Source organism: Mchenga conophoros, linkage group LG18, assembly GCF_057382185.1.
Source record: "Mchenga conophoros isolate Kocher_MC1m ecotype Shallow Benthic linkage group LG18, M_conophoros_male_GT1.1, whole genome shotgun sequence".
Classification (NCBI taxonomy): domain Eukaryota; kingdom Metazoa; phylum Chordata; class Actinopteri; order Cichliformes; family Cichlidae; genus Mchenga; species Mchenga conophoros.
Genome location: NC_140543.1, coordinates 34,323,865 through 34,337,812, shown reverse-complemented (window position 1 = coordinate 34,337,812; position 13,948 = coordinate 34,323,865). Strand labels below are relative to the sequence as shown.

General features: G+C 39.4%; 1 protein-coding gene across 1 annotated transcript; it reads left to right on the top strand.

The window, feature by feature from the left end:
- The first annotated feature begins 2,798 nt into the window (after positions 1-2,798).
- On the top strand, positions 2,799-12,343 carry cahz (carbonic anhydrase). The gene is made up of 7 exons (XM_085253799.1): positions 2,799-3,172; positions 4,434-4,631; positions 6,599-6,717; positions 6,868-6,960; positions 7,054-7,116; positions 7,285-7,440; positions 10,974-12,343. Exons 1-7 carry the CDS (start codon positions 3,139-3,141, stop codon positions 11,091-11,093), a joined length of 783 nt encoding a protein of 260 aa, XP_085109925.1. The 5' UTR covers positions 2,799-3,138; the 3' UTR covers positions 11,094-12,343.
- Positions 12,344-13,948: the final 1,605 nt, after the last annotated feature.

Genomic DNA, 13,948 nt, shown 5'->3' with positions numbered 1-13,948 from the left:
AACTTTCCTGACATGTGGCCAACAATAATGGTTTAATGTTCTTCATTAAAAAATATTTGCACATAAATAAGTGACATAATATTCAGTACTTACTTCTGAAAGTTTACTCTTCCTCCGCTCCGCTTCCACCGTTTTTTTTCGGCAAAATTATCCACACCACCACCGCACTATGAAGTCTGGGATATGTTGGGCCATGAAGGCTACACCGACCCATCCTTAAAATTCAGGGAAATTAAGGACGTATTTGAGGGCCGCATGTAGAGCAGCCTTTGAATTGGGAAAGCCTTCTCTTGTCGCTGTGACGTAATCGGCCTTAAAATGCGGCCTTTAAGGCTGCAAACCCCCTTACTTGACTGTATGTCTAAAATGTGATAAATGAAGTTAAAAAAAAAAAAAAAAAAGGCTGCAAACCCCTAATCCGGTCATTGGTACTTCCTGGCTTGTGTAGTTACTAGGTAACAAAGGCTCAACACTGCCCCTAGCGTCCTGGAGGACTTCCGTTGTGTTTTGGAATTTGCATGTGTTTTTGAGTTTGCAAGTGTTTTTGAGTTTGTACGTGTTTTGGAATTTGCATGTGTTTTTTAGTTTGCATGTGTTTTGGAGTTTGTACATGTTTTGGAGTTTGCATGTGTTTTGGAGTTTGCAAGTGTTTTGGAGTTTGTACGTGCTTTGTCTCTAGGGGCCACCGTAGTAATTAGTGTCAAAGGTGCTTCAACAAAGTATTAAGCAAAAACTGTGAATATGTATATACACGTTATACTTTTGTTTTTCATTTTTAATTCAATTGGATTCATTTTAAACTGTTGTTACCATAGGGTAGGCTATTGTGTGTAATATTTTGAGGTGAAAGATTCATTTAAACTTGCTCACACTGCACCAGCTTGGCCAATACAGTCTCCAATGTGGGGTAAAGGATTAGTATCCTTTACCCCACATATAGTTAGTTCCATATAGTCACTGTGCTTTCTCCAATCTGTAAAACACTGTGGCAACTTTGATTTTTTGATCAATAGACAAGGGGAAGTCCAGCTTGATGAAGACATCACTGCAATGTTATTTTCCTACCATATACTGAACTTTAAGATTTATTTTTTTCTTTTCCTCAGAGACTAAAATCTTTGCCGGATCAGTTTTGCATTACTCGCATCAAAATATGTTCAATCCAAGTCATTTTAGAAGGTGTGTCCCCAAAGCAAGATGGAAAACTTCTATAGATCAGCTCAATATGTTTGTCAATAGGCAAATAACCCAAGAAACAACTCAAAATTCTGAAGTTCATTGATTTGGTTTTAACAAGTTAATGTGGCAAAGTTTGCTTTTCTCCAAAGGCCTCCTGAAGCTAATACTCAGCAGATATAGTCCCCAGAATATCAGTCAACCACAAATGACCAAACTGTGACTAATAACTCGGACTTTCTCTAAAGGCAAACCCAAAGATACGACTAGCCAATTTAGTGTACACAAATGTAACACTGAAGTCTTACAAAATAGCACACCAAGCTTTTAATTAAGCATAAAAAAACTTGAGAACAAGATAATTGTGCAGACGAGTCTCCATTTGTCACAACCAGGCTCAAAGTATGTGATAAAAAAAGAACAAGAACACATATAGAGTTTGGAGGCCATTGGACTGGTTCTTATAGCACTTTTCTACTCTACCTGAGCACTCTACACAATTTGTTCATTCACCCAATCACACCCATTTAGTGCTAACTAACAACCATACATTCTTTCACACTCCAATGGATGCATCAAAGGGCAACCTGGGATTAGTATCTTGTCCAAGGATACTTGGCATGCACACTGGAGCAGACTAGAATCGAACCACCAACCTTCCGGTTAGTAGGCGACCTGCTCTACCACCTGAGCTCCAGCCACCCCTGATATTTTACAATATTTCAGTTAAATAAAATAAAGACACCTAGCTTGAACGACTGTCAGCATATCAACACATGATGTCTGAATTCACAGAGGGTATTTGAGAGAGCATGTGCTAAAAACAAAACTGAAATGCTTTATCAGCTAAGCAGCGTCCATGAAAAATAAGCAGAGAAGAAACCCAAGAGGTTCTGGCAGAGCTAGTTTATGGGCGTTTTATACACCAGAGCCCTGCCTGCTCAGGTGTGCTGCCATTTGAAATTGGGTCAGTTTCACCCACCATACAGGCAACAAGAAAGCAAGGCAAGCACTATCTATAATATATAAAGAATAATAAAAATCTAAGACCCTTCAAGTTACCAATCAAAGCAGTTCTGTTGTATTGTCCAATGTCAAAATCAAAATGAACTCGATCTTTATGTTAAAAATTAAAAAATATTTTATGTTTGCTGTCAGATATCTAAACCAGAAATATTTTTAACTGGTACTTATTCAGCAAAATAACTTCAATTGCTTCAATTAACTCACACTGAAAAAAGAGAAACTCAAAATATTGAAGTTATAGATTTTTAGGGGAAATTACGTTTACACAATGTATTTAACTACTTTGAGTATTAGGGTTTAACGTGTATTATATTATTTATTTGCGTTTTGACCTGTTTCGCTTAGGATATTGAAAACTAGGGCTATTTTGGTAGGAAAGTGTGCTTGTGTTTAACGGTTTAACTGCGGGGCTGAAGCCTCCACTCCACAACTAAGCTCCTCTGAGCGTGCAAAGGCATGAACATCCCGTGCACAAAGCTACACCAACAAGAGCTGGCAAGAGGCTTCACAATATCAGATCCGCTGGAAGCACCGAAAGACAGCATCGGCACGCTGCCGGGTGCTAGAAGAGATACATGTGTGGAGGATGTGCGCGCATCAGGTACTAATCCTTCTCTGCCAGGGGAAGAGAGAGCGGGCTGAAAAATCGCCATCACGTCGTTTCAAAAGTGAGACCCCGCATATCGTGAGGAAAGCAGGGGGGAGGAGAGGCGAGCAGGAGGACTGGGCTAGTAAAGGACGCCACCATCACATCTCTGAATGGCTGCCCTGTTCTCTCTTAAGAAGCGGCAAGCCAAACCCACCGGGGTGAGGACTGACACAGCGTATATAAAGCAACGCAGCGAGTGGTAATTACAGATCACCCTTCGCCTTTTTGTCGTCCGGCAGACTGACGTGGATTAATCAGTACCAGGGTAGCTTACAGTTGGAGCAGCCATGTCTCATGGATGGGGATACGAACCGACCAACGGTGAGGATCTTAGAGCATCCTACCGGGTTTGCTGTAGGAGAGGATGTTGCCCCACTCAACTCCGTTTTCTATATAGTTGTGTAGACAGTGGCATATATTACAAACAACAATTTGTCCATTTTCTATAATAATTTCATTGCTTAAACAATACACCACTGCGGCTAAGCCTGGGGTAGGAGCAGACCTACAGAGACCCTGATCGTTTACAGAAGCTAAGCGTTCTTATTTATTTATTCCTTTATGATTAAACATTAAAACCATAATTGTATTTTAATGAATGGATTTTATTACAGTTTTTTAAATAAAAATAAATATGTAATTTGGTTTGTTTTGATAAGTTAGTTGTTAGTTTTATTAGTTAAGATAACTGTTTCTCTGGGACACATTTTCTGTAATTTTATGTTCAAATAAAAACGGGCTGTTATGTTTTATTTAGTAATATATTTATTTAATTATATATTTATAGAATATATTTTCACTGCCTATAATACCTGGATGTTATAGACAGGAATAAAATGGGAAAATGTTGTGTGTGTGTGTGTGTGTATATATATATATATATATATATATATATATATATATATATATATATATATACATATATATATATATATATATATATATATATATATATATATATACATATTTTGTACAGTTGAGATTTAGAGCTGAGGACATTTTGGAAGAGACTTATTTCGATAGAATGGCTTTTAAAACTACAATTTATGGATTATAAATAGACTTGACTATTACAACCTTTCATTAGAAATTGTATGAAAGTTTCTGTATCTAACCTACATGTGAGGTATTATCTAGCAATTTATGTGCCAAGTGTAATAGATTTCCAGTACTTACTGTGTTCATACTGTTAGCATTTACCTTGGAAAGAACTCAGATACTTTGAAAGTCATTTGTATCGTATGTATTGTGGTACTGCTGCTTTTATTAACTAAACAACTTCAACATCAAGGTTCTCATTTAGGTCAGTAGCAGTATGATCGTTTAAACGTGTTAACTTTTCAACTCTCTCATAAAGGATGTGAGCACCTTAACCTTGAGACCTTGTACTTGATAAACAGAAATGAGAAATTAAATATAAGTTCTACATTTCTTAGTCGTAAACATCGTATATTTACATTTAACTTCAGTTAGAAAAACCAATAGAAATGGTGCATTTTAAAATTCTCAGTATACTTATGTATAGTATGGAGAGTCATATGTGGAACGTATGTGTGATGTTAACACATGCATGTATTTGCAGGACCTGACACATGGGCTGCAGATTTCCCCATAGCTGATGGGAACAGGCAGTCTCCCATTAACATAATCCCTAAAGAAGCTCATTATGACCCATCTCTGAAGGCTCTGAAAATCAGCTACGACCCCTCAAACACCAAGGGCATTCTGAACAATGGGCACTCCTTCCAGGTGGACTTTGTGGATGACACAGACAGCTCCAGTAAGTACAGAGCCACAAAAAAGATATTCATCTAGTTATTTATGTCTTGTAAGGTGTGGCTAAATCATCAAATAAATGTCTAGATGTCCAATGCAATCTTCTTAATGTTTTGTACAGTTATAAAGCCTTATGGACAAAAGTGTAATGAGTATATAATATTCATTATATTGCAGTTGTGTAGAAGAGGGTCAGAAAATGTGACTCTTTGATTAAAAAATTCTAAAGTGTATGTCATTGTGTTAGTGATGGGATTTCCGGCTCTTTTTAGAGATCCGGCTCTTTCGGTTCGGCTCACTAAAAAGAGCCGGCTCTTTCGGCTCCGAACCGGCTCTTCAGGTTGTTTTGTTGCTTTAATTAATTTATTATTAACAATAATATAAAATTATGCACAAAAGGAATTACTAACATAAAAACAAGTGGTTTTATTTATATATGTTTATATATAAATATATGCGGTGGCCCCTAGAGACAAAACACGTACAAACTCCAAAACACATTTCTAGCATTAACTGAACTTCCAAAGCAGAGCTACTAGATCACTTAAATTACACAATTGAAAGCATGTGTGTATTGTTTGTGTATTTATACACAGGCACTCATATATATATTCAAATAATTAAAAAAAAAGTTCATTTACCTGTTATTACCACACACCAAATCTGGTCGTTGGTACTTGCTGGCTTGTGTAGCCACAAGATAACAAAGGCTCAACACTGCGCCCAGCATCCTGGAGCACTTCTGTTGTCTTTTGTACGTGTTTTGAGTTTTTATGTGCTTCTGAGTTTTTATATGCTTCTGAGTTTTTATGTGCTTCGGAGTTTGTACGTGTTTTTACGTGTTTTGGAGTTTGTACGTGTTTTTACGTGTTTTGGAGTTTGTACATGCTTCAGAGTTCGTACGTGATTTGAAGTTTGTATGTGCTTTGTCTCTAGGGGCCACCGTAAATATACTTTTATTTATTCACTCCACATAAAATGTAATAAATAAATCATCTAATACAAAAATCAACTATTCACATTTCAAGTTTTAACTATTTAAATTTTAAGCTTTTTCCTTTCACAAATTTAAAGTGAAAAGAACACAAAACACTGCAAACCACAACACAATTAAATATAAATTATAATATGAAAACTAAAAGAACATGCATATTCTCTGTCATATGGACCTGCATGAATAAACTTTCTCAATCCTTTATCATCTGCAACTGAAAATAGTTGTGGATGATTACTATACCTTTCTAATGTTGTTGTCCCTGCCTCTCTCTCTCTCTGGCTCTGTTCCTGTGCTACTGAGTGTAACTACCGCCCCTCCCCCCTCTGCCCAGCGTAAAGCACAAGGCTCGCGTGCAGAGTGAAGCGGAAAAAAAGTGCGAGAGAGAGGCTGAGAGAAAGAAAAAAAAAAAAAACCCACGTGACGGCTCGCGATAAGGAGCCGGCTCGCATCGTTCACGTCAAAGAGCCGGCTCTAAGAGCCATTTCGTTCGCGAACGACCCATCACTACATTGTGTACATTTACAGTTGATCCTAGCATTAGTTAGCTTTATCTGTCTTGTTTATGCAGCCACCCCTGCTGTATGTACTGTAGTAGATAAGCATGATGATGTCAGCATGCAGTTAATCATAATCAGCTCTATTTCATTATCTGCAGGTCAACAGACATCTACAGTACCCCACCCTGTTATACTATACTATACTAGTACTTTTACTGTTCACCTTTTATCCAGTGTACTGCATGTCATTACAAAAGTAAAAGTAAACACAGAATTAAGTCATTCTACTCAGTTCAAAAAGTTCAAAAAAATTGAGAACCAGAAAAGACTTAAAATCCTGTGTTATCCTCATACAGGTCAGACTCTGAAAATCCTGGGTCTTTTGCTTTTTCAATGCTGAATACAAAGATCAACACATGCAACATCTGTCCTTTCCTGACTGTGGCCCCAATGATTATGATGTTCTGTTATTACTAGCCTTGACTGGGGGTCCTATTTCTGGAGTCTACCGCCTGAGGCAGTTTCATTTCCACTGGGGAGGAAGTGACAACAGAGGCTCTGAGCACACTCTCAATGGCATCAAGTTCCCCTGTGAGGTAAAAAGATCTTGACACTGCATAGGATTAAAAACAGTTGCACACAATATGCAACTTGTGGGTCTGTTGTGTAAACAACTATTTAGTTGTTACTTTACTTTCTTCAGCTTTGTGCTTTAATATTTCAACTTTGTTTGATTTTCCTGTTAGCTTCACTTGGTGCACTGGAACACTAAGTACCCCAGTTTTGGAGAGGCAGCTGAAAAGCCTGATGGACTTGCTGTAGTGGGGGTATTTCTAAAGGTGAACCGTCAGAGGCTAAAAAGTTCAAAATGAATAATGTAAAAACAAAAAATGTTAAATATAAAAGTTTGTTGTCTTTACATTGTGTTCCAGATTGGTGCTGCCAACCCCCGCCTTCAGAAAGTTCTGGATGCTTTGGATGCCATCAAGAACAAGGTAAAATCAGCTGTCTCAGAATTGGTAAAATACAGGTTTGCTGAAAACAAATGTGCTCGTACTGTTTGTGCAGAGCAGTTTAAAGGCGTTGGAAACTAATGATGCCACTATCATGGTTTTTCTTTTGGTATTTCCTTTCTTCCATTTTCTCTTCCCTCATGCCTACAGGGAAAGCAGACAACCTTTGCTAACTTTGATCCAAGGACTCTTCTTCCTGGTTCCCCGGATTATTGGACCTATGAGGGCTCTTTGACGACTCCTCCCCTCCTGGAGAGTGTCACCTGGATTGTACTTAAGGAGCCAATCAGCGTCAGCCCTGCACAAGTACTTATCTTGGCCCCCAACCCCATCCCTTTCACACACATAGGCAATGTGTAGTTATAACTATTTGATTCAATTCAATTTTATTTATATAGCACTATATCACAACAACAGTCACCCAAGGTTCTTTATATTGTAAGACCCTACAATAACCCTACAATAATACCAAGAAAATCCCAACAATAATATAACCTCAACGAGCAAGCCCTTGGCGACAGTGTTATAAGGGTTTAGGTAGAATGTCAGAGTGTGAGTGTATTAGTCCAAAGAAAATATACACTTTAGTACATGTGCACGAATGTGTACATGCTTTTTAGTCATTTTGTCAGCTGAGAATGCTGAAAGATTTTCACATCAAATAGGAAAGTGAAAGGAAAGTATTAAGCTTCATAGACTCATGAAATCAACACAATTTCATTGTTGTTGATTAAAGAGAACAGGCTGTTTACCCGTTACTCTGTTTTTTACAGTATAATTGTACACACGTTTGTATGACTATACATTTCATTTAGTGGTTGTGCATGGTTTGGGGGGCCAGAATGTTGATCCAAACATTATCACTGTCAAGAGTGTAGTTACAGAAGCCATATCAGACTTAGTAGGGTGGGTCTAAACCTTAAGTAACTGGTGTTTCACTTAGATTACACTGACTGCCTGTATCTCCAGGGCGCAGTTTGCACTCATGAATGTAACCCTCGTGTGACACAAAACTCACACAGAGGTGGCAATAAGCGTTCTCCACTAACATTAAATGTGCTCATACATTTATAAGACACACATACACTCAACAAAAATATAAACGCAACACTTTTGTTTTTGCTCCCATTCCCCATGGGATGGACGTAGAGACCTAAAATTCATTCCAGATACACAATATAACCATCCCTCCCAAATAGTGGTCACAAATCAGTCCAAATGTGTGGTAGTGGGCACATCTGCTATATTGAGATAATCCATCCCACCTCACAGGTGTGCCACATCAGGATGCTGATCTGACATCATGAGTAGTGCACAGGTGTACCTCAGACTGCCCACAACAAAAGGCCACCCTGGAATGTGCAGTTTTTTGCGCTATTGGGGGTCTGGGGACCCAGAACCGGTCAGTATCTGGTGTGACCACCATTTGCCTCATGCAGTGCAACACATCGTCGCATGGAGTCTATCAGATTGTCAATTGTGGCCTGTGGAATGTTGGTCCACTCCACTTCAATGGCTGTGCGAGGTTGTTGGATATTCGTGGGAACTGGTACACGCTGTCGTATACGCCGGTCAAGCACATCCCGAACATGCTCAATGGGTGACATGTCCGGTGAGTATGCTGGCCATGCAAGAACTGGGACATTCTCAGCTGCCATCTGCCCTGAACAATGTGAACCATGATTCATCCGTGAAGCGCACACCTCTCCAACGTGCCAGACGCCATCGAATGTGAGCATTTGCCCACACAAGTCTGTTACGGCGACGAGCTGGAGTCAGGTCAAGACCCCGATGAGGACGACGGGCATGCAGTTGAGCGTCCCTGAGACGGTTTCTGACAGTTTGTGCAGAAATTGTTTGGTTGTGCAAACCAATTGTTCCAGCAGCTGTCTGGGTGGCTGGTCTCAGACGATCTTGGAGGTGAACCTGCTGGATGTGGAGGTCCTGGGCTGGTGTGGTTACACGAGGTCTGCGGTTGTGAGGCCGGTTGGATGTGCTGCCATATTCTCTGAAACGCCTGTGGAGACGGCTTATGGTTGAGAGCAGGTCAGCCACTAATCAGAAGGTCGGTGGTTCGATCCCAGGCTGCCTCCTGGCTGCATGCCAAATATCCTTGGGCAAGATACTAACCCCATGTTTGCCTACTGGTGGTGGTCAGAGGGCCCGGTGGCGCCAGTGTCCGGCAGCCTCGCCTCTGTCAGTGCGCCCCAGGGCAGCTGTGGCTACAATGTAGCTTGCCATCGCCAGTGTGTGAATGTGTGTGTGAATGGGTGAATGACTGAATGTAGTGTGAAGCGCTTTGGGGTCCTTAGGGACTAGAAAAGCGCTATACAAATGCAGGCCATTTACCATTTGAGAAATGAACATTCAATGCACGGGCGACAGATCTGGTTGACATTCCTGCTGTCAGCATGCCAATTGCACGCTCCCTCATTGCTTGTGGCATCTGTGGCATTTTGCTGTGAGACAAAACTGCACATTCCAGGGTGGCCTTTTGTTGTGGGCAGTCTGAGGTACACCTGTGCACTACTCATGATGTCAGATCAGCATCCTGATGTGGCACACCTGTGAGGTGGGATGGATTATCTCAATATAGCAGATGTGCCCACTACCACACATTTGGACTGATTTGTGACCACTGTTTGGGAGGGATGGTTATATTGTGTATCTGGAATGAATTTTAGGTCTCTGCGTCCATCCCATGGGGAATGGGAGCAAAAACAAAAGTGTTGCGTTTATATTTTTGTTGAGTGTATATATAGATATAGTTATTTTCCACAAAGTAGAAATCAGTGCAGCAACACTGAAACACAGTGCAACATGTATTTAGTGACAGATAAAGGGAAACTTTGGCCTGCTAAAGTAAATTCAAGATCACCAGCTAGCTAAAGGCTAAAATAACTATTTCACTCCCAGTGAAATAGTTATTTTAGCAATTTTACTGCTTTCGGCATTTATCTTTCTTTCTCTCTCTCACACACACACATACACTGCAGTGAGATTATTCCATGTTGTCTTAGTAATTTAATTGTTTAACATCTTTCATTCCACATTGTAGTCCTAGCACACTGATGTTCAACTAATCCTGTCCTGGGAATCCTGTGAAACAGTGGTGTGAATGTTCTCAGAAAAGTGTATGAAGAAAAGTCCTTTTAGCTTCCGTTTGGTTAAACCAATGCCTTCATCAAATTGGACCAAAAAGCCATTTGACATGATAAGGGAATGCTAAAGAGGAAACTTTTATTGGATGGGCCTCTCCCACATACATGCATGTAACAGTAATTAATGACACTTCAATGGATGTGAGGTGGATGAAACATTATTTCATTAAAAGGTTTATTATTTGCTTATGCATGTATTACTGTTGGGTAGAAGTGCACTGTGAGCGTACATGTAAAATAGGCTGTTTTATATGATACTCAACTGCAAACGTCTTTCTTTCATTTTAAATAAGGCTTAGATGATGATTACAATTTGAAATAGCTGTTTGTTAAATATGTCTGTGTGGGAACATTACGGTGAAATGGTTTTGTTCACCTATAAAAATTTAAAAAGTAATGTACATCATGTAGTACTTTTTGAAAGGTAGTGTACTTGCTTACTAGATACAGTAACTGGTTACATTGCAACACTGACTTTGTAATTTTGTAAGTTATCAATATAACCAGCCCTTGGTGATACTACAGAGTATACATTCACCTCTCACTTGTAATCTCCTAATCTAATCTGCTTGGTGATGATTGCTAGAAATTGTACTAATGCAACTCCAAAATTCTGCAGAAGTCCATGGAAACATGATCTTTTATTACTCTCCCTTTGTCACTTTCCTTCCTCATTAGATGGCCAAGTTTCGCAGCCTCCTCTTCACCGGAGATGGAGAAGCTCCATGCTACATGGTGGACAACTACCGCCCTCCACAGCCTCTCAAGGGCCGCCTGGTCCGCGCATCCTTCAAATAAGCCCTTCTTCCTTGTCAGATCCTCTTACTCTTTTCTTCTTCTTTTGGTGAACATTCCTGTTCCCTGTGTGCAGGCTTTACTTACTTTATTGTTGCTCTGTTGAAATCACATGGAAAATTGTAACAGCCAATAACAATGATGTAGGACTTCTAGTTAGATTAGATTAAATAGATTTTTTTTGCAGTATCTGCATTTTTAAAACAACAACAACAAACTCTTTCCAAAGTGAATTATTATTTATAAGTAAGTGTCAGTAAACAATAATATCTAATATCTAAACAATAATATATAGTTGTTGTTATCAATTTCATCAAAAAGACACTGTAGACTAGGTTTGCTTTTAATTTGTCATATAAAGCACAAATGATCTTTTCATGAACAGTTTCCTGTTTATGAAGCAAAAGTCTGCTTAATGTTCTTCTTAAAGTCTTCTAAATCTTTCCTCGTGCTTAAACTTTGCCTTTATCAACATTTTGAAGCTTTCTATGAATTGATTGTGTTGTGATTTGTGCTGCAGACAGCTGCTCAGATTGTCAAAGGCTTACCGATGGCTAATTCTGCCTCTGGTCAGTAAACCGGTCAGCAAAAACAGGAAGTTACTGAACTTGGATATGACATTCTTCTGTAGTCGTACTCATCATTTTACACACTATACAGCAGTTGGAGCCACCACCTATCAGGTAGTGCTTTTACGTAAGTAGATTTGACTTTTGACCCCCCCATTAATCTAGCTTTAACCAATAGTACAACCAAAGGCCATGTGCATTCCTGTGGATATGGCTTATCTTCTCAGTGGCACTACAATACATTTTATTTGTGTCATTTAATTTTCTTTTCTTCCTTTTTTTGGTTTGTTTGTGTACCGGTCACCACAGTGCCTTAACCACGGTCTTGAAGGCTATTTTTCCATTCTTTCTTTTTTTGGTTTGTTTGTTTGTTTGTTTACTGAGTGCCTTAACTGCTGTCTTTAAGACAAATTGGAAAGAAAGTGGCATCATTTTATGGCTATGAGCACTGTTCCTTTTTACTCTTTTTTTCAGTGCCTTTAACTTATTCTCCATTTAACTAAGCTTAAATAAATAGCAGGTATTTATGAGAGACCAGAGCAATGTAAGTTTTGTTTTTCATATCAATTGTTTTAGGGTGTATCTATAGTAAAACAGGTTTAACTGCTTATAGTCACATTACACGTGTAAATGCCTGTGAGACTCTTTCACTTAATAAATGGAAAAGTGCAACAATTTCAAAAACATATGTATTATTGTCTTATTTCACAGCAATATTTGTTCTTCTTTTGGGAATTAACTGGATTTACTACAGTTCATTTTATATATGCTTGGTTTCCAGAGGAAGACTTATCTTAAAATCTCTTGTTAAAGAATAAAAGTGATCTTCTCACTTGCATCATTTAGCAGGTTTAGTTTTTACTTCTTTAGTAAATTATCAGTGAAGGATCAAGGATTAGCACATAATTTTCTATCACATTCAAAATCAATAGACAATGAATCCTTCTGACTTTGTTAATCTTCCGTATATCTGAAAAAGACAGGCAATAATTGCATCATTTTTGTCAAATATTTTGTCAAGATATCAAAATCCATGCGTCCATTTTGTCCTCCTTATTTGGGTCTGGATTGCTTAGGAAGCAGGCTGAGTGGAGTAGCTCAGGCTTCTCCCTCCCCGGCCACCTCCTGCAGCTCATTCAGGACAATACCAAGCCTTTCCTAGCCAGGAAACGTAATCTCACCAATCTCTCCAGCATGTTCTGGGTCTACAACAGGGCCTGGAACATCTCTCCCTGGAATTTCCCATGAAGCATCCTAACAGCTCCCTGTATGACTTCATCTGGCTCGTTTCAATGTGCAGGAGTATCATTCTGTCCCAAATCACTGAACTTGTCACGCTTTGTCTAAGAGAAACACCAGCCACCCTTCAGAAGAGCTCATTTCTACCACTTGTAACCACAATCATCAGAGCAGAGCTTGAGATTGAATAATGGATTGGGGCAGTTCCAATCTGTTGTGACGATGAAAAAGCTGAGCATAAATGCAAAGCTGCTGATTTCCGGAGTTACTCGGAAATCTTACAGAGGAGGGGTGTGTTTATACATTAATCAGAAATGGTGTAAAAACTTTATTGTCCGTGAACAGGTGTGTCTGCCGGACATTGAGGTTCTCTCCATGTCTATGAGGCCATACCTGCCGAGGGAATTCCCGCAGACCAGTGTCACTGTTGTGTCCATCATAAAGCGAACCCAAAGATTGCGGCTGACACCATCTCCAACGTTGTGTACTCACTCCGATCTCTCTCTCCTGAGGCCCCTAATATTATTCTGGGGGACTTTAATCACTGTAATTTGAAGAAGACATTGGGCAGTTTCTATCAACATGTGAACACACTTCAATAAAAGTCTGGATCTATGTTATGGTTTCATAAAAGGTGCGCAAACATCTGTGGCAGGCCCCGCCCTCGGATCCTCTGACCACAACACGGTGCATCTCCCGCCAGTTTGTGCTGAGGAGCGAGATGGTGAGGAAACACCACATAAAGGTTTGGAGTAACAACGCCTCTACAGGGATGCTTTGACTGTACTGACTGGTTGGTGTTTGTGGAGTCATCCAGAAACATGAATGAACTGACGGACATTGTCTGCAACTATATCTCCTTTTGTAGAGATATGATTCTTCCTTCCTTCAAGTTGTGCATTTTTTTTCTCTAATAATAAATCAGCTCTTATGAGGCTGATTTATGAAAGGAAGAAAGCTTTTAATTCAATTCAATTCAGTTTTATTTATATAGCGCCAAATCACAACAACAGTCGCCTCAAGTCACTTTATATTGTAAGGTATACAGAG

Coding starts and splice junctions, on each gene's coding strand:
- cahz (XM_085253799.1), top strand. CDS start 3,139: ATGTCTCATGGATGGGGATACGAACCGACCAACG. Junction 6,961..7,053: donor TAGTGGGGGTATTTCTAAAG/GTGAACCGTCAG, acceptor ATTGTGTTCCAG/ATTGGTGCTGCCAACCCCCG. Junction 7,117..7,284: donor TGGATGCCATCAAGAACAAG/GTAAAATCAGCT, acceptor TCATGCCTACAG/GGAAAGCAGACAACCTTTGC.